At 32.0% G+C, this 22402-nt stretch overlaps 1 protein-coding gene and 1 non-coding gene across 17 annotated transcripts in view; both read left to right on the top strand.

Annotated features, from left to right (window-relative positions):
• LOC136978245 (voltage-dependent calcium channel type A subunit alpha-1-like) overlaps positions 1-22402 on the top strand; it is a 637477-nt gene that overhangs the window by 179397 nt on the left and 435678 nt on the right. For 15 of the 16 annotated variants that reach the window (XM_067273927.1, XM_067273930.1, XM_067273917.1 and 12 more), the window contains 2 exons: positions 8149-8241; positions 20310-20333. In XM_067273927.1, the coding sequence (XP_067130028.1) occupies positions 8149-8241; positions 20310-20333 (117 nt within the window). The remainder of the gene's footprint in view (positions 1-8148; positions 8242-20309; positions 20334-22402) is intronic. The other variant, XM_067273924.1, reaches the window with a different exon arrangement.
• On the top strand, positions 3727-3832 carry LOC136978253 (U6 spliceosomal RNA). Its single transcript, XR_010881196.1, has one exon. It is a non-coding gene; the product is annotated as a U6 spliceosomal RNA (small nuclear RNA).

A 22402-nucleotide genomic window follows, 5' to 3' on the forward strand; every position in this document is an offset into this window, starting at 1 on the left:
AGAAAGGGATGCTTTTCCTCCAAATTTATGGTAATATCACATAGTTCACATTTCAAAATACTATCGTCGGTTGTGATTCTTTCGTCTTTAGAATTATTTACTAATTCCTTCAACTTTGACATTGGTGTATTTGGCATTTCTTAAATCAGTGAGCTGTCATGCACTACCATATCCCCTTCATGTCCCATGGAATGTCGAGCATGATTCCACTGACTTTCCAAACACCATTGTCAACTTCTAGGCTTACAGGAAAGCGGCGCTGAACGTCCGACGTACACGTTTTCGCGTTTAAAACTTCGGCCTCAACCTCGCTAATATCCATTTCGGTAAATTTAAAACTGCAAATACACATTATTTCTTGTAAAAATAAGACAATTACATGTTCTAATAATAAATTAAAACTTGAAAACAATAAAGTACATAAATAAAGTATAATAAAATGAAAATTTACTGGTTGCACACTGTCGACAAGGCCGCCGATCCACCACACGTGTACCGCTTTCATGTTTTGAGATAAATTCCTTTTTAATTTCAATTGTCGATACTACAACCTCTCATTAAGACTTTGTTCCTTCCATACCTTTTTCGGATTTTATAGTTAATTAGCTGACCCGGCCACGCGTTGTTGTGGCTCAAAATGTATCTATTATAAATGTGTAACACTTCCCCGTGGGGGAATTTCAAAAAATCCCTTTTTAGTGTATATTCTGTTGACGTCACCTATTAAAACGCAATTAAAAACGCAAAAAACCGCATGTAAAATAGTATAAATAGAAGCCGAGTTCTTCACGGTAAGCCTTAATCCTGTCCCTTTCCCCGCTGGGGAATATCGAAAAATCCCTTTTTAGTGTATATTCTGTTGACGTCACCTATTAAAACGCAATTAAAAACGCAAAAAACCACAGGTAAAATAGTATAAATAGAAGCAGAGTTCTTCACGGTAAGCCTTAATCCCGTCCATCTCCTCCCCGTAGGGAGAATTTCGACATGTATATTATATAAAAACACGTGCATATTCGAATGCAACGTTGTGTCAAAATTTCAAAAGAATCTGTAGGAACAAACAAACGTTGTATTTTATTTATATAGATAGGTAGAAAATGATCTGCTTAGATCCATTCTCACAGAAAAGCATAATGCCTCACAGAAAAGCAAACTTAGGTCGTCTGAAGTTAGCGCCATCTGTTGGACATAAAAGCCTTAATCCATATATAAATATATTTTTTGAAAGGGGGGAAATGGAGATCTTCACATATGCCACAAATCTTCGCGGGAATGTATTAAACAACTTCCCAAAGTTTCATAGCAATCGGATAAATGGTGTGGTAATGCATGAAGGACAAACACACACACACACACACACACACACACACACCACACACACACACACACACACACACACACACACACACACACACACACACACACAGACATACATTCGTTTTTATATATATAGATAAGCAAAAGTTATATTGAGTTAAACACAAAGTTTTTTCCTATTTTTAACAACTGTCGTTACTTAACATAGTTGTGTGATTTAATTGTAACGGTCGTGAAGTTTGAGACATTATTGCTAATGAGAGATTGTATTCTCTGTTTAGAAGCTTATTTTAAACTTTTTACTTCACATTTTGTTTGAATAAAATCGAGTCGAAATGTCTTCAGATAAAAAGCATATCCAGCATGCTAATCTTTATGAATTTCGCAAAGGATATAACGCCGTACATACAGTAAAACTGGTTCGTAATGTGTATGGGGAAGATGTTCCTAAGCTTCGAATATGCAAATGTAGTTTAAAAAGTTTCGCTCGGAAAATGTTGAACTAACGGATAAACAAAGTACGGGGCATTCAAAAGATGTGGACAAAGAAAAATTTCAGGAAAAAATTATTAAAAATAGACGAAAAATACACAATATATAAATATAATCAAACATACCAAAAACGAAGCGAAAAATGCACTGAAAACATACGAGCATAACGTGTTGATGACTTGTGTTTATGGTACGAGCGCATTTTTTCAGTGCAAACACAGTTCGAACTCCGAGGCAAACTTTTGTCGAATTTAGCATTCGAAGTACAAGATACCAATTTATATAGGGGAAGGTGGCGCAAGATGGGGCCATACGGTAAGACGGGGACGTCTATTTATTCGTGGTTAACGTGCTTTCGTCTAGCTGTGATTTAGGGAACTAAATGTCAACCTCAAAAGGGATCACGGGACGAGAGAACGTCCGAATCGCTCTCTTTGGAAGTAAGATAGTTTTCCATGTTTCACAATACTTCATCTAATTTTACGCCCACTACAAAGTTTCTACAAAATAAGTATTATTGTGAACTTTTACATTACCATTTAGATCGAATCCGAACGGGTCGAATAATCCCCAGGGATTTTTCGGGGGTGGTCCGTTCGGATATGTCGGGCCCCATCCCTCACCACCCGGTCCCTCATTGTGGGCCTGGCCGAACCCATAATGGGCCTACTAAAAGAGGCTCCCTTAGTGCCCACAGGGCGGAAAGAGTTAAAAAAAAAATTACCGTTTAGATGAAGATATGGTATTCGAAGTAACCTTTAAGACTGAAATTGTTTAGTTTTGAAATAAAGTTGACCTGTGTTTGCAGTCAGTATGAAAAGTGCATGTTCGGGCAAGATGGGGTATCCCATCTTGCCCAAGGTTGGCCATGAATTCTGCTGCTGGCTAGAGGCACTGCAATATAGTGCAGTGAACTAGTTTTAAATTCATTGCCATTGATAATTCTATATCACCTTTTCGAATATATAAAATAATAATTTTAAAAGTGATCTTTTTATAGAAAATAAAATATTCCACTTTTAAATCATAACTAACTGTAATAAATTTATACAGTATATACTGTATTACTTTATTATTTATGTTTTTACGTTTTATTTTATTTACGAAAACATTTTTTAAATTTAAATACTATCTTAACAAGAAATAAAATGTGAAATAACAATCGAAATAAAAATTTTTTTCCACGGAAAAAAATATCGTCTGCTTACAAAATAGAGAAACTGAGCATGCGCGAAGTGACTATTCGTCTGGTAAAGTAAATACGAGTTAAGTTCAAACTTTTATATTTATTTATTCGGAAAATAATAATAAATGTAGCCGTTGTGATAAATGGGCGCACTGTTCTTGTGCCAATATTGAAGAAAACGACAGTTTAACCATTTTAATTTGTCCTTCTTGTACATAAAAATAATATCCCCATCTTACTCCATGGGTGGGGCAAGATGGTGCATTTACATATAATTTTAAAATATTAAATTTTCTTGTTTTTAAAAACGTTTTTCAAAAATTAAATTTTGTATTATATATTACCAAATGTTGTAGTTGCTGAGAATAAAAAAAATTATTGTTCTCATTAAAGTGGTTGCCATCTTATGACTTTTCAAACCTTAACGTCCTCATCCTGCCCCACCTTCCCCTATATATGTAATCTTAAAAATTATAATATTAACGTTTTATTTTATTTTTTTTCAAATTAAAAAAATGATCTAACAAGGAGACAACCAGACTTTCGGGTCTCCGATTCCATCGAAACTAAGTGAGCATGTAGCCCTAAACACAAACAGATTCTTGACCAAATAATAGGACCCACTTCTCAAGCGTTTTTGAAATACGGGCCTCTGAAAATTAAAATTAAGTGCTTAGCTTATAAGTCTTTGGAAGTTTCCCTTATACCGTTAATGGTGATAGTTGAGTGTACAACTTCGGTCGTACATATTCTAAAACTGGAACGATACCGAGAATATTAGCATGGCCCCTGCGCAAGGATGACACGCAAAATCGTGAAGCGTTTCCATACTTTTTTATCCAACTATTCGAATCGTTTCCACGACGAAACGAACCTCTCTTACCAGGCGAGCGGAATATCAGAAAACACACGTTCTCCATTTTCTGAAAACTTATCATCGCTTTCTTCTTATCGAAAAGAGTGCGTGGATTTAAAATTAATATTTGAAATATTTTTCTGCATAAATTTAAGCCGTCTTCAGGAAATACGAAATGAAGTATTGGAACTTTAAGGAAAAAAAAAAAAAAAAGTGGCGATAGTTGAGTGGATAACGGGGGAGGCAGTGGAGCTACGTAATGCAGGTTGAAACCGTCGTGATTGTAGTTTGTGTAACAAAAGTATTTTATTTTACCGCATCATTACTATTTTCCTCATATTTAAAGCTTATAAAACAAGAAATTTAATAAACGTGACGTCATTTCCCGTTTAGCGAAAACGAAGTCTCTGAACATTTAACTCTTGTTAATTGTTAAATAAAATTTTTATTTCTTCACGTTAATCTTCAATCTTCACATCAATCTTCAGATATGATGATATTGTTGTATTTGAAGAATAACAAATATCAGAGCACGAGGAAATTGTCCATAACGTTAACAATTAAATAAATAAAAAAAAACGCTGCGACTGCTCTATCCCATTTTCATATCAGACCAGAGGCGTAGCGTGGGTGTCAGCCGCCCGGGGCGGAGGAAAATTTCGCCTCCCCCTTATTTAGGTATTATTATTATTTATTGTGAAATTTTGCCGCCTCCTTAAAGTGCCGCCCGGGGCGGGCCGCCCCTGCCGCCCCACTACGCTACGCCACTGTATCAAGCCGGATGCACACATGCGGCGCGGCAAAGAAAAGCGGCAGAATGACGTCACTTTTTCTCGCCGCAGAGGTCTATTTCGTGCCGCGAAAGTTGGTCGAATTTTATCTTTCGCGGCGGCCGCCGCCAAGACGCGTTTCTATCAGCCAATAACATTTCGTCTGGCAGTCACGTGAGAAAATACAATCACGTGGTGTTTTAATGGCGGAAAGTTCGACGTGGTTAACCGAGATAACTAACATCAGAATAAAGAGGAAAGAATAATAAATTTAACACAAATTCTACACAGATACAGTAATCATATATTATTTAATTCAAAGAACAAAACAACCGAATCTTACTCGAAATAGTATTCTTTATCGAGAGATCTTAATCGAAGAATAAGCCTATTTTGTACATCAGTTCTTTATCGATCCAACAAAATATCTCGGCAAGATTCTTGCCAATACGATATCTCTAATCCAAAATATTCATTCGAATCTTCGACGAAATCTTCTAGCTAAATAAAACGAGCCGTACAAAACAAAATTTGTAAACACGTGGGTAGTGGAGTGTCGATATCGTTCGCCATCTTGAATACTGAACGCATGCGCCGAAATGTAAACGGATTGCCGCTTGTGTGGTCGTGCTGCCGCGCGGCGAGAGACGCGTTTGCGTCACCGCTTTTCCTTGCCGCGCCGCATGTGTGCATCCTCCTTCAGACTTGTCTTTTTTGTTCATCCTCAGTACTGAAGTTATTCACATGTGGTGACATAGTATGTAACCACAATCGAAAATGTCTGAAAATAAATATGAAGAAATAAAAATTTTATTTAACGACATACAAGAGACTTCGTTTTCGCTAAACAGGAAATTACGTCACGTTTTTTTTAAATCTCTCTTGTTATATCAGCTTTACATATGAGGAATAATACTAGCAATAATAATGCGGTAAAATAAAATAATTTTCTCCTCTTTTTTTGAATCCACCGGAATTGGTGTTTTTTAAAACTCTCTGCCTAGTGGGCACTAAGAGAGCCTCTTTTAGCAAGTCCATTACGAGTTCAGCCAGGCCCACAGTAGGGCGACCGGGTGGTGAGGGATGGGTTCGACATAAAATTCATGGAGGGTTTTCGACCCGTCCGGATTCGATCTAAGTTAAAAGTGGTGTTCATTAACGGCCTTTTTCTTGAAGATATGTAGGGACGGTAAGTCCCCATATATTGTCTAGCCTACAACTGATTGAAAAGTAATTTTGTCTGTTTAGACGATTTGCGTTTCTGTGAATTTTATTCCTGTCCGTTTTCCATTCCATTCCCATATTGCACTTAGTAGTTTGTTCCCACGAGAATTTTCGGGAAACGGGATTCTTGCGCATCTCTATTGGCTACAAGTAGGTGACTTGATGTGTTGTAAGTTACAGGGTGTTTGAATGTAGTTTTATATTTGTTCTTTGTTTGCAACAAAAATATACACTCTGTATAGTTAGGTAAGACTGAATAAAAAATAATAATATTAAATGGATTTAAACTTTTTAATGCCTTTTTTTTGACACTTGCAATTCTTGGTTATTCAAAGTAATGGATGATCAAATTAAATTAAGACCAAACTTAGTATCTTGGTCAAAGAAACTAATGCACTACATGCACTCGGCTAGTGGCAAGAAGAAGAAAATAGCAGTACTAGTGGGAAGCAAAAGAAAAACAAATAGCAAAAGCTCGCAAAAATATAAGTTTAGAAATGATGTTAGAAGCATTCAAAGATATCGTTAGTGGAATGAAGCAAATAGAAGTTGCAAAGAAGTATGGCCTTTCTCAATCAACTCTAGCAATATTTTCAAAGAAATGGAAGGAAATTGGATGCAGTATAGCAGATGGAAAGATGGATCCTTCTTCGAAATGGCTGAAGCTACCTAATTGTGATGATGTTGACTGCTTTTGGTGTCATAAAGCAGAGATTGCCAGGAACTACTCTAAAAATATTCCAGTATTATGAGTTAAGCATAGACATTATGGCAAAAGAATGTGTTTATGTTGATGAAGAGCTACATTAACAAGGTTGCGGCTGAAGTTTTCATCTCTAAAACATGAATGTCAAACATCGAGCGCTGCGCTCGATGTTTGACGTTCATGTTTTAGAGATGAAAACTTTGGCCGCAACCTCACTATTTATTTACAGACTGCATTGATGAGGCAATTCTGGTAGAGTTAGGGACTGATGTCCAAGATGAGGAAGAGGAAGAAGAATCAGTTCCATGTAAACTCCCCAGTATCTTAGAAGTTATTGCTCAAATGGAAACAATTCAACACATGGCAACCACAGTTACTGGAATTGAAAACAAACAACTAGCTGTTGTTGACGAAGTTCGTTTGGCATTTGTAAAACACAGCTTGCAAAAAAATGGGTCAAATCAAAGTAACAAATTTTTTTTAAGACAACATAAGGTTCAATACAATTTAATACAATTTTCTGGTTAATAAATGATTCAGAACACTCGGAGAGTATTTTAATTGTAAAGTGTAGTAAATTGCAGTGATTATATTTAAACTAATCTTCACTTTCTTAATGATCTCAGTTTTTAAGTTTCAAGACCTCACTACAACAATAGCCTGTGTTTAACAATGCTACTTAATTGGTCCCCAAAATGAGATTAGACTGTATTTATTTTATTTTAGTTTGGAAAGTAAAGTGAATAAACTGTTATAAATTTACAACACATTGAATATAACAATTGAGGAAAAGATTAGGAATGTCATCCTAATAACAGTTCTGAGCAAGTTATTCTTTATGTCAATATTTAATAAGAGGAAGTCTGTTAACAAAATAGTGGAAGTTGCCTTGCAATATACAGAATAATCATTATGACAGAAAATGAATTTTAATTTTATTTTTGATTTTTGTTTCTACAATGTCTAATGCCGATCTAAATGTAAAACATATTGCTAGGTGCTGAAGCAGTGTAGTAAATTACAATAATTTAGTACACTGAATAGTCAGTTAAACAGGTGGGTATCAAATGTGATTAATCTTGGTTATCTAATGGTATAAGTCCTTCATTAGTCAATGATTTTGATGAGGACAATGAAAATGCAGTGTTCTACATACATACAGTTGTGGAGTAAGTTAGTCTGTATACTGTATAGTACAGCTTGACATTCATTGTTAGTGCAAATTTTTATAAAATATATTTTAATATTTCAAGTATTTAATTATAATATCCTTTAAAATTTTAAATAACTTTTAATGTTTTGAAATGGCATTTTACTAATTTGACAAAAACATTCACAGTTCACAATATTATTAGTTACTAATTTGATATCTTCATGTTAAACATATTGTAAGTCTGTTGTATATTGCAAAAATCATATTTTATAATAATCTTAAATCTTTTTAAAATTTTGTTTTTAAACTTAATAAATTTAAAGAAGTTAATATCATTACAAGAATGAAATTTAAATCAGAAATGAAATTGTACTAAAAAATAATCCAATTTTAAATCTACCAAATTTAATTATCAAATCTAAAATATAGGTCTATTTTCAGCAAGAAAAAGAACTGCAGCAAAACAGAAAAAGTTAAAAAATATGAATAGTAAAAGTACAGAAGAGGATGAAGAAGAAGAAAATGAAGATGAAGGTAACTTAAAATATTCACAAAATTTTTCTTTTAATAACATGTATAAATAATTGCTTAAAAAATTAAGAATTTGTTGATTTGTTAATAAACAACATATTTATATATAAACAGATTTTGAATGTGTATAATTTTTTTTTAATAAAACATTATTATAACATAGGTTTGTTTTGTGGTATAGATTTAATAAAAAAATAATTTGTTTGTATTGAAAATATATAATAAATTGGTAACATTAATGGTTATTAACAATTTTTCATAAGTAAAGTTTTCATCATCAATAACAAATTACTGTATAATTATTAAATTTTGTCTATTAGAGAAATAATTTATATTATATATTTGATAACATTTATCAATAAAATTTTATTTTTAGTATTTAGTTATGATATTTATTTATTATGCATTAGAAACTTTGTGTATAGATTTTCACTCCATGTATTATTCAGTTTCTGATCAAGTTTTAATAATTTTCTCATTAATAAATGAATCACAATTATCTCATATTCAAGGAAGATTTTCCAGAAATACAAAAGATGAGTCTTCTCAACAAGAAACTGATTAAAACATAGATTTTTTGTTATTAAATCTAGGTATTTAAATATAAATATTTAGTTACCATAATGATAGGAATTGAATATATATATGTTTAATTAAAAGTAGTTTCTAATTTGTAATTAATAATTTGTATTTTATTTCATTTATTTTTGTGATTATTTTAGGACTTAATTTAAAACTTGTGAAATTTGTTGCATCAAATATTTTACATAAAGATATGGTATATTATTAAAGAAATGACTGGATTTTATTTATAAACATTTAAAAAATTTCCTTAAAAGGTTTTTATTGAAGTGCTATAAATTATTTTAAATAATGTAGTACAGACACTAATTATAATTTAATAATAAACAAACAGACTACAACATTATATTAAGAAGTTGAAGTATTTATTGTAATTTGAACATTTCAAACATATGAGGAGGTAAGTCAAAAATAAAAGTAATTGTTTTTTTTATTAAATCAAAAAAAGTGCAAAAAGTTTTGAATAATTTTTTAATGTTCTCTCTTTGCTTCTTTAAATATTTTTTATTCTACTTTAAAAGTTTCCTAATGTCATCTAAAATAAAAATTTTGGATTGTCTAATAAGCTATTTATGAACTTACAACATTTTTCTTTTGGATTTAAGGATGTAATGCAGTTGTCTAATCTAATGATAACAGAAAACAGTAGATTGTCTGTTTTCTTGAATGCTTTGATTAATGCATACTGTTAAAATGTTCACAACTGAAAGAATTAAACACTTGTTTTGCCATTTCTGAACTTTCCTACCTCCTCTTAAACTTAGCTTTTGACTTTTCCCCATAATGTATTAACGTTTTTTTAACAGTCAATTTAAGATCTTATCTGTCCAGAAAAAAAGTTGATTACATCATGTTGCTTATTAATGATTCAGTTAGAAGATCAAACAGATATAACTGTGCTTTGGCTTTCAGGATCACTTACTGGGTGATATTGGGGAAAAGCACATTTGGACTTACCAAATAACTTGGTATATGTGATGACTTTGGAATCATTTTCTGATAAAGATTATAATATTTCCACAGAAGCTGAAAACTCATCTTAAATAAAACTTATGCTAAAAACACATCTTTCAGCACCTTTATTTCTCAAAAATATGAACATTTCTGATCTTTCCAGAGGCCCCTTCAGGTATTAGAACAAGAAAGATGTATTTTTCAATTGAATTCCTTACATCTGTTATAATTGAGTTTATTCAAATCAGTGCATGCTAATGACATTTGAAAATTCATCTACAGTCATTCTAAATTTTTTAACTGTCTTCTAGGTGCTCCACAATTTTTAGATGAATACAATTACTTTTAAAAGATATAAAGCTAGTTATGTAAGAATAGCATAATCTGCCACACTTGATATAGATTTAGCTTATTCTTATAATTAATAGTCATCTTTGCACTTATGTTTGTATATTTCAACGTTCTCTGAAGTTTTTGGCTTTGTTTCATAAAACATTGTTCTTAGAAGTCTAGCTTTATGGCCAGCATTGTATTATTTCAGTTTTGGAAGCAAGTTGGAGAAGAGATGATGTGTGTTTATTCTTGCTGACACCATAGATGTGCTTTTTTAATTCTAGCTTCGATAGGTCTACAGGTAGATAAGTTAGTCTTATATTACATCTGAGATTCATAAGTAGTACTTCAGCATATACCCCAGTTGCTCTGTGTGTTTAGTTTATCCTTTCCGTTGTTCAGTAGCTTCAAGATTTTAGGTTTTTTTGTGTAGGCAATCTTTGCTTCTGAAAGTGAAATAATGCTATGCTAGCTTCAAAGCTGTATTTATATGAACAGCATTTGACAAAATGAAACAAAAAACAGCAGAGAACATTGAAATATAAAACCTATGTGTAAAGTTTGACTGTATTAATTATAAGGATAAGCTAAATCTACCTAAAGTGCTATTCTTATGTAACTAGTTTTTTATCCTTTTAAAAGTACTTGTATTTGTCTAAAAATTGTAGAGCACATAGAAGACAGTTAAAAAATTTTAATTTAAAAAAAAGGATATACTATAGATTACTCCCTATGGAATTTCGTGTGTTTGGGTATATATCTGAACTCAGGGGACCGAGACGAGTTCAACGATACTTTACTTTTGGACCGGAGACGAAAAATAAAAAAGTTATCATACTTTTTTCCGGCGATCGCGCGATGATAGGGAGTCGCTAAGTCGGCCTCGCTATTGCGATCGGGAATCGCGTGGCTTGCCGTTAAAATTGCCTTTAGTAGACATTTCCCCCCTTTTTTTTACTTTGTTCAAGAACTACCGTGAATCGATCACTAGTTTAGCACATGGTGGCGTGTGGTGGCGCCCATACGAGAGGTCAGTCGGGCCGCCATGTTCGCATTAACCGAAATGGCAATCGCGCGATGATTGGAAGTCGCGTCGCTCTCTCCGCTCTCGTACCGCGTGTTTAACGCTCCGGGAGATGACCGTAGTCCGACGTCACTGTTTGCAGACTTTACCGCAAGATGGCAATACTAGCAACTATATGGTGCCGTCTGCATGAGAGCATTAAAAAAGTATGGTAAGTGAAAAAGTGTGATAACTTTTATATTTTTCGTCTCCGGTCCAAAAATAGGGTACCGTTAAACTCGTCTCGGTCCCCTGAGTTCAAATATATAATCAAAGTCCTGAAATTCCATAGGGAGTAATCTATAGTACACCCAAAAAAAATTGAGAAAAATAGCAAATGGATTTTCAAATGTCATTGAGTCACTGTTTTGAATAAATTCAATTATAATGAATATAAGGAAGCTCAATTGGAAAATGTCTTTCTTGTTCTACTACTTTCAGAGAGCTTTTAAACAGACTGAAAACATTCATATTTTGAAAAATAAAGATGCTGGAAGCTATTTTTAGTGTAAATTTTATCTGATATTGATTGTTAATTTAATACACAAATTGTCTTAATTTTTTGATTTTCTTAGCATTTATAGTAAATATTTAATTTTTCTACAAAGTACATACAGTAGCTTTATTATATATGGATCTATGGATTTAATAAATTAGAATTAGGATATGATCTTGAAAAATTTTTAGTAATTATATATAGTAGATTCTCATTGGTATTAACCCCTGTAGTTAACATCAAACTTGCAAGGTTTGACATTAACTAATAGTTAATATTAATGAATAACTTATTGTGCAGTTTTAGTTTCAAAAAGTTATATAGAGATATGGTAATATTTCACTGTATGTTTCATTATAAGACTGCAATTTTTGTTATCAGATAAATTTTTCATTTAAAGAATCATGGGAAAATGCTCAATTAATTGTTAATAGATGGACCATATCATTTACAATTTAGTTGTGAGAGACATTTCAGAATTAGTGAAAATGGAGTCTAAAACTGTCTGAACTTCAGTTATTTTTTAACATTTATTTATTTATTTATAAGTTGGTGATATTATGTTAACAAAATTGTTCTATTCAAAGATTGAATCTACAATCAAATATTAAAACCAAGCAAAAACAGGGACAGTTTCCAGAAATAAGGAATGTCTGGTCACCCACCATTCAATACATATAACAAGAAGGAATCTCAGATATAAAAAGTGTCACTTAAAGAGATATGTTTACAAAGAATTGATATATATTCTAAAGTTATTTTGCTAATGTATTTGATTTATTTATCAATTTAAGTAAATGTATGTTTAAAATTTTTTAAGTTTTAATAATTTTCAATGGAAATAGTCAACAACAAGAAGAGTGTCTTTTGAAGTAGAACCTGTTGTTATATCATCACTCCATTAATCACCGCTTCATTATTACTATCCTTATTATTGGCACATGCGTGTTAAATTAGAGATTTAAATTTAAAAAAAACAAAATCCTTAAATTAAATGTATAATGTAAAAAACATATAGTAATTTTATATAACATCCATGTTGTCAGATGAAAGTTTTAACATTTTGAAAAGATAACCAAAATTTCTGCAGAAATTGTAAAATTCTGATATAAAAATCAACTAAATATTGTTATATTTTGTTGAGATTTCCTGAAAGCAATAATATGAATTCTGGCATGTAAGCAGAAGGAATGATGTTAACTGATATTGCTTAGTACACTACATTTGTACTTAAAACTAAAACATAAGATTGACAGTAATTGTTAACCAAGTTTTCTTAAGTGGTGTTAAATGTACATTAAAGTATAGGATTTCATTTGGGATATTAAAACCTAGTTTTATACTAATTGATGTTTGTCACTGAGTGAGTCTGATGCTAATGGAGTCCACTATATTTAAAGTAATATAATTGTTTCAGATTCAGAAATTTAACAAATTTTGGTTTGAAATTTAGTTAAATTTTGTAATGAATGTCATATATTCAATAAATTTATTAACTTGATGCAATTTTTAGAACTATTTGTACATCACAGTTTTGGTTATCCAATCATTAATTGTCTGATGGCTTGTTTAGATAAAGATGTATGACATTAATAGTGATAAATACCATTCTTATAAGATCTTAGTAGAATACTGTAGTAAGGAAGAGAAATAAAAATGAAAAATAAATGTCAATTACAAGATTTTTAAATTATTGATAAAACAGTTTTATTGAAATTATTGCATTAATAAGAAATATGTTTATATTAAATATTCTTTTTTAATTTAAAATTATTATTTTTTAAAATTGTGATCTGTTTAATTTGTAAGCATATTCTTGTTTCATACTGTGCTTTTTATTCAAATGAATTTTTATTCTAAACAAAAATGACTACTATATTTTATTCAATGTATCTACCTGCATATTACATACCAACTTTGAATATTTGTTTATTGAGTTGATTGAATTATTCAGTGCAAGTGTCAGACCACAGTTATTGCTGTTAAAGTCATATAGAAGATTATCATTATTCACTTTAGATTTCCATATAATGATGTTATCAACATAATGTTTTCTTTATGGAACTTTTCCAGTGCTCATTCAATACCGCTGACAATTAATTCATACAGGTCTCCAGATATGAAGCTTCTTATTGGGACACCTCTCTTCTGTAGATACATAAAATTGTTAAACAAAAAGAAAGACAAGTAACGTAATATATGGGTAAGGTCTAAGATCAGGCAATGGTATTTATATTCACCTTTTAGGCTAAAGAGGGCATCCCTTAATTGCACAGAAGCAAGATTCGAGTTTTATTGAGAAAAATATTGAGATAAGATTGAGGGCTTGAAGGGCTCAGCTCCCATTATCAAAATATTCTCTAACTTTGAGACTGGTTCAATGCTATTTGATATACATATTAGTATCTTTGGAGGTATTCCTAGAGAACTTGATGGACTCTGTTTTCAACCAGTATTGTAGGCAATCTAGTCTTGCCAAGTATTGGTTTTATTTGCTGGCCCTCTTTATGGGCTTTGGCATAACCAAAAAGCTTGGGGTATCTGGCAAAGCTATGGTGGCATGATAAGGCTGGCTAATTTAGTGTGTATGATGAGTGTGCTACTTTGTAGTTTTGTTCAGGTACTCAGTCTCAATCTGTATGCACTCTGTATCAGCTTTGTATTTCATTTTTTTTTTTTTTTTTTAAGATCACTGAACCTCGTCAGCTTCCAGAAAAATGTTCAGATTCTGAATGTTTTGCTGAAAGCTTTTGTAAAATGTATCAATTTGCAATTGTTTTCAGAATCCACTTCATTCCAGCTTCAGATTGAAAGAATTCATTTCAAATTGGAATGCATGCAATAGAATGCATATGTAGAATCAGGTAGATTCTGAAAATGTTTGTAAATTGATACGTTTTACATGTGTTGCTGGAAGTTAAAGAGGTTCATTGGTCTGAAGATTATACATTTCCAGTGATAGTGAAACGTGTTTTGTTATTTTTCTATTTATTTGATGTATGTAGATCTCTTCAATAAAACATTTCTTGTTTTATCAGCTTTGATTAGTATGATATCATTTTGAACCACTTTTGGCTTTTTGGACTTTTCTCCTAATATATCATGGTCCTGCCTAGTAGATGCATTGTTCTTTATATTAAACACTGTCTGTCATGAAGACAATCTAGCTGCATATGTGCTTTTTGCGTGCTCAAGTAGCTTTTCAAGATTAAGAATAACTGATTCTGGGAATGTATAATATGGCATCAGAGCAGAAGTAGGACCATACTGGAATGCTCAGCTAAGAAAACTGATGGTATTATATGGTCCCAACAGATTATGATACATTCTTATACAGTAGACCTGCGGTAATTTGGTCCCTGTCTATACCGGAACCCCTTATAATCCGATATGCCTATACACAGCTTGGTATGCAATGGGCTGAAGAGAATGGTGCATCGTACAACGAACTTTTACTTCCAAGGAGACTGCGAGACAAGGCCTTACTCTTGCGTTTAGCCAATGTAAAACAAAAGAAAATTGATGAATATTTGCATGCACCATAAATTTATTTGTTTATCCATTTTTAAATTAAGATCATACATAGCATGTACCTTGGAAATACTTACATATGTTGTATGTAATTGATTGACATCAATATGTTTAGTTATTATTTTTTGCAAGTGCTATAGCGTTAATGCGTTAATGACGTTAATTTTATAATAAACCCTATGCTATCTATTGTGTTGTTTAATTCACTAAGTCCCATATTGTTTATTATGTAGTACATACAGATTTGATCTAATCATTTTTATAAGTATGTAATTTGTCAAATTAAAAGGTACTCCTTTTCAAAAAAGTTCCGGACTACAAGGGGTTGGTTGCAGTACTCTATAGTCTGACAAATTCGATCATCCGACACCGCCTTGCAAAACGTTTGTTGGATTACCGCGGGTCTACTGTATTATGTTTTTGCTTTGTTATAAGCATAACAATTTTTTACATGGGTTTTCTACACTCTGCTATGTTCCAGTTTAACAACTCAGGCCTTAACTTTGTCTAGTAACTCAGGGTCCTCTACAAATATTTTATTTTCAAGTTCTATGAGGATCTGTAGGTTTCTTTACATATTCTTCTTGGCTATAATTGATTTGCAGAAGCACAAGAAACATACTTTAGGGTTGAATGTATCACATTTGAGTGGTAGTTTCAGTCTGTAGATTGACATAGGATGTACTCAGATTTTTTCTGCATTCAAGAAAAAACTCTCTAGTCCTAATTTAGGGCTAGCAAAGATTTTTATTGCTAGAGAATTTTTGTCTATAATGACACTCCTGTTTACAGTGACTTTCTGAGTTTCTGGAAACAAAATCCTGTAATCTTTCTGTGTTTTGTTATATCTGATTAAAATTTTTTCCTTTAATACAATACAGCTGGATTCTCATGCCAAATATTAAATAGTAGGAAGGAAAATTCACTGTGAAGAAATGGGACACACATTATTTTTAAATAATATGCGTCCCATTCTTGTTCGAACATTTATGTTCGATTTTAAAATTTTTATTTGCCTGACGACGACGAAAATAGATTCGTTGAAAGTGCTAGCAATAAAAAAACTATTAATTATGCCATACACAGTGAGTTTTCTTTTCTGCTATTCCTTCCTTTGCATGACATCTCACTTCATCCACTTTTTTTTTTTTTAAGAATATGTATCTACACCTTCTGAACATTTAAATTTAGAACATTCAGCTTCTTTCCATTCCACAGTTCTTATGGTGTTTTGTCAATGGTTCAACTAGAAAGACTACAGTAGAGCGTCGTTTATCCAAAAGCCGATCAACCAAAACGTCGGTTAACCGAAAGCGTTTCAGTCGGACTGTGTCCTGCTGAATCCAATGTTTTTGATACTAGATTAACTTCCAAAATATATATAATATATATATATATTTTTTTGTTTTTATATTTTTCAATATATTTATTTTGTTTGTACAAATAAAGAAATGATTTTTAATGATACAATAGCCACAATTATTATTTTAAAAAATTTATGTTTGGCTTAACATCGAGGAAAATTCAATTGCACAGCAACACGCAATGGAGAAAAATTTCAACATGGGATAGGTTAATATATTTTTTCATACATAATTGGTTATCTGAAAAATAAGTTATCCGAACAACCCCAGTCTCCAATTGATTCAGATAAACGAGCTCTACTGTATCTTGAATGTAGCATGCTGTTGAAATTGCTTTTCCTTTTTCTCTGGACAATTCCATTCTGCTCTGGATTGTCAGTCACAGTGTTTTGAAACTCAATTCCATTTTTCTTAAAAGATATTAGATACGTATCACTGACTCAACACCGGATTGTATTAACTAAAATGCTCTACCTGTTACCGTTGTGCACTCCCACCTGCCTTTTGCGCCATCAGAGATCTCCTTCTCGACATACTAAAGGATAGCACCTTACACCAGCAAGTACTCGAGATGGTGCACCTATCATGCTATAATTCATTTTTCCAGTTCAAAGGTACAGTGTACATGCAAGGAAGAGGAGTCCTGATGGGCAGTCCCATCTCTGGAGACTTATGTGAGATGGTGAATAGGCAACTAGAAGCCAAAGTCCTCGTGCACCACCTGCATGACATCATGGTATATAAGAGGTATGTCGACGACATTATTATATTGTGGAAAGAAATTCCTGACATTGAAGGCTTTGTCGACGCAATGAACGATAACTTATATGGCTTGACCCTTGAGATAGAGCAAGCACACCCCACAAAGGTACATTTTCTTGATGTTGACGTCAAGATCGAAGGGAATACAATTCATACGGATGTGTACCGTAAACCAGGATCGAAAGGCATCTACATACCTGCAGGCTCATGTGACCCTCCCCATTATAAAGTGGCAGCCTTTAAAGCCTTAATTAAGAGAGTGCACATGCACTCATCTATGCAACCAGCCCTACAGACCTAGCTGAAGCTTACACAACAGTTAGCCTATGAGCACGGATATCGCAAACTCACACGTAGATTGGTAGACAAGTTCCACAGTAACCAAAGTCCTGACCAAGTCAATACACAAGGCAAAGACCGGCAAGAGGAAGATAAAATCATTACAGTCACTTATAACCCTTATCTCAAATCGACTTATTCTGAGATAGCTAAAAAGAGGCACAGCCGCATAGCTTACAGAAGATGTGCGACTATATTTACCATCCTAAGTAATGGAAAAGACCAGCCTGACAGAGAAAGATTTCCAGGGGTATATAGCATCCCGATTTAAAGATCGCAGATGCAATCGAAACCTGGTATATCTGGGCACTACAAAAAGATCATTAGGAGTTAGACTGAAGGAGCACGCAGCGGATGTACAGAAGCAGAGGAACACCACCGCTCTGTCCATTTATTTGTCCGATCCAGATATAGAGCCGGATTTCACGCAAGCCAGAATTATATGCACCACGCACCACGTGCAACACATCAGGTGGTTAGAAGCTGCCTACATATACTTGGCTAATCTTAGCTAGGGCCGGATTATCGAATAGGCAAAGTAGGCAAATGTCTAGGGCCTGTAATTCAGAAGGGCCCGGCTTCATTAGCCATTGCCTTAAAAAAAAAAAAAAAGTCAACAGCCATCTGTGTGTCAGAAGTAATCTCTCTCACCATCTAGAAATATTCCTAGGGCCGCCTCTCATAGTAATTCTGATGGGGTATGGTTATGATTCATTTTCTAAATTTAAACTTATACGTCGCGACATCGCATATTCGATGTAGCGTTCAAGTTGCTCGAGTGCGAAGTTATTACAATTCAATAGTGTTTTATAAAACAGTTAAAAAGGGTGACACTACGATGTGACTTGGGGTGACACCACGATATCTGCACCGGGTGTCACCCATGCTAGCTACGCTAATGTCACATTATATAAGATTTGTTTAGAAGCAACTTATTTAAATAGGGCCTCAATTTAAATTTTGTCTAGGGCCTGCTAGAAGCTTAATCCGGCGCTGATCTTAGCAGTAGTAACTGCATAAATCAGAAAGAAGAGTTAAAGCTATCAGCTGCGTGGCAAGCATTGATGAACAATAAGCTATGTCTTGCACTTTAGTGTGCATGCCTAAGAAGATGCAATCGGTAAAACGTGTGTTCGAATTTTGAATTTGGTTTTCTTCGAACGACAGTCCAGAAATTCAAAGTTACCTGACGAAGAACCAGTATTTCGGTTCGAAAACGTTAGTAATGAACTATTTGTGTTGATTTTGTTTTTGGTCATCTAGAGATTGCACACCGGTAACAGGTAGAGCATTTTAGATATTAGATATTAGACATTAGATATTCTATTCCATTTTCACTTCAAAATAGTTTTGCATTTGGCCAAATTTGTTATTTACGTAAACAACAAATTTTTTAAATTTTCTCTTTTACTTTATCTTTGCCATGAAGAAGGTTGTGTGTTGTTGAATCTAGAAAAAATCATCAATGTTATGAAGAATTTCTTATTTCCAGGAGTGATTTGTATTTATTAGCCCAGAAATATCTGTATGAATTAAATCTAGTGGTTTTTTTTGTGTGAAAACTATTTGCTTGCTTGTATGGATAGTGAATAGTAAAAAATTTTTCCCTTTTCATTGTCCATACTTGAAGATGATCCATTAATTGCATTGAAAACATTAGTTTTTTTCAGACTTTACCAACTGTTAAAGGTGCATTAATTAATTTAGTTGAGTAATACAGTGGCTAGTTTATCCCTTATAGCAGCTTAAATATGTTCAATAGTAATTTGTTCAAAGAAATGAAAGATAAATAAAAAATTATATCATAAATTTAGTTAATTTTGTTATGGGGCCTCATGTTAACCATTTATTTTGGGGGCTAAAAACTGAAATTATTCCTTTGATCGTAGGGCCTGTGGGATGATTTTCTTCATAATAGAATGGACTTTTGTTGTGGTAATCATATTTTATTATATTAATTAATTTATTAGTAAATCAATTATAAAAGTTTTTTTTTAACTAGAAATGAATAGAAATGTTATTTTCATTTTGACAATAGCAAAAATATTTTATTATTTTTATATAACAGTATTATATGAATTATTACTTAGATTATTAAAAACTAATTATAATAACAAAGTGAAAAGCATGTCAAACAGAAGAGAACCAATTTAGATTTATTCATTTTTTACATCTGTTTTATATAATCATTTACTTCTTTATCTAATTGTTGTTGTTTGCTTCTTTTTAGAAATAATTGTCTACTTTAAATTCTTATTTGTTAATAGAAAAAAAATTGATGTATGAAAAATACAGTTTTTCTATATTAATGTATAGAATGTAATGCAGTGTGTCAGTTCTAATTCATCAATAGTTGTATAAAATGTTTATTTGTTAGAAGTTATGTTTCTCTCAGATTTGTGTATTGTATTTGTGATTGTTTTAATGTTAGCTTTGCATTTTGACGTGTAAATTGTAAATGATATTAAAAGCTTAAAAACTTTTTATTTTAAAGTTTTTTCATTTTTGTTTTTAGTTTCTTCTGATTATATTCTCCTATATATTTGCCTGCAATGATGTTGTGAAACTAACTGTGTCTTTCTTTTTTTTTCATGTTCACTGCATTTTGCTCTTGATGCATGTCCACTTGGTATCATTGTATTTCAAGTGACAAAGAAAGTTAAACTCAAAGGTATAAATGTATTTAAATACTTTGTTCAAGAGGACATGGCTGAGAATGTAAAATATTATTTATTTTTTGAATCTGAAGATGATTTTCATTAATGGATAGAATGTTTTAAATTGAATGAAATAATAGGATTTCAAACTAAATAAAAATTATTCAGTTTAAATGATAAAATGATATACCATCAACATTTTTAAATCAGATACAAAATACATCATTATATAATATTTATATTATAATTTATAAAACATATATTAATATAATTTCTTATTTCTTATATTTGAAAGTTAATAGTAAACAAAAAAAGATTTGAAAATGAAAATTATAGAATTATCAAATTTCATGAAAGAATCTATTTTCATAATTTTTTCTATATTAATCTTAATGTTTTATTTTCAGCTGTGATTTTAAATAAGTTTACAAATTTATTTGTTTAGAATGTTTGCTATAATAAAAATTTACTATTAATTTTCAACCTCATTAATTATTATGATTTTATTTAAAAATCTAAGTTTTATTTTATACTTGAAGAGAAATGATCTTTTGATATTATAAAGAACTTTTTATGGTACTTTACAAATTTCTGAATTAAGTCATTTCATTTTCAAAAGGCATGCATAAAGTAGGCAGAATTGGATATTTCAAAAGTTTTCTGTTATAGTTTGCTGTTAGAAATGTGTTTTATGACATTATTTAAAATAAAAAATTTAAAAAGTAATAAAAATTGATCAATAAAATTACAATTAAAATTCATCAAATTGTAAAAATTAAACAAACTTTTATTTTAAAATCTATAATTTCATAAAACAAAAATTTTAAATATTGTTAAAAATATGATAAAAATTATAACTCTACTATAACAGAATGTCTTGCAATGAAGCAAATTACTTGTAAATTATCAATTATTTCACTTCCTTGTCTTAGTCAGTTGCATGGCATAGTAAATTGTAACTACAGGATACATATAATTATATATTATAATATACTTTAATTCTTTCACAAAGAATGAAAGTATATTTACTTACTTTGTTATTTGCTTACTTCCATACTTATTTTCTTCTACCTTCTAAAGAAAGTTTACTTAGTATTACTCATTTTATTTTGTGCAGCAACTTGTTGGTATTGATAGGTGTTATAATGAGAGTTTCAAACTTATCAGTTTTTTCTAAATATCAATTAAAACTTATTTTTCTATCTTTACATCAAAGATATGAAAATTCGTTATGATTTTATATGTGAGGTTTGCTGACCTGGAAAGAGGAGCTAGTTAAACTCTGATCAGAATGTACGAAGGGTTAGAATTGTATGTGGGTAGTGGTGGACACACACTGACTCAGGCACCTTTACAAATGAAACCAGTTTATTTTATATAAGAAGAGCTTACAAGGTGTTTTAAGAGATTATTCTTCTCTCTGATGAAGATCAATGGATGCTAATTTTTAGCTGTTGGAACCTCGTTGAGTCATTGGAGCGTAGGACAGTGTCATGGTTTGCTCTTTGGCAGCAAAGCACAACCCATGGACACCCATGGACGAAAGGACAACAGTAAGGCACAGGCAGGAATGGCAGAACTTTCATTAGGAGTGATGGCACACAATGACAAGAGTTGTGCATGGGTTAATTTGGATGATACAAAATGACAGAAATCTGCCCTCTGTTCTTGAAATCCAGGGTATTTAAGGGATTTCATCCCTGAATTTCTGTCTCCAATTGGTTCCAATTCCCTCTCATTGTTTCCAAGTGGAAATAAGATCAGATTGGGTCATGAGAAAGGTCGATCTTAGGTGTTCAACCTGACACCATCCCTCAACTCTGACTAAGAGATGTTGATGGAACCTCAATGATATACTGTATATAAGTGATATACAGGACAGGACATTTTATTCTGATGTTGATTTCAGTCATGTATATGCATACAGGTCTTTATATATTGATTTTATTGCTAAGAAATGTGAATACGGCTGCAAGTATGTCATACTTGTATAAGCTTAACAAGATTGCATTCCCATATCAGTACATACTACTGTTAAGCATACCAACTATCAGTTTTCTAGTTTGAAGATAATTTTGACATC

Source organism: Centruroides vittatus, unplaced genomic scaffold (assembly GCF_030686945.1).
Source record: "Centruroides vittatus isolate TY-2023 unplaced genomic scaffold, ASM3068694v2 contig_5, whole genome shotgun sequence".
Lineage (NCBI taxonomy): Eukaryota > Metazoa > Arthropoda > Arachnida > Scorpiones > Buthidae > Centruroides > Centruroides vittatus.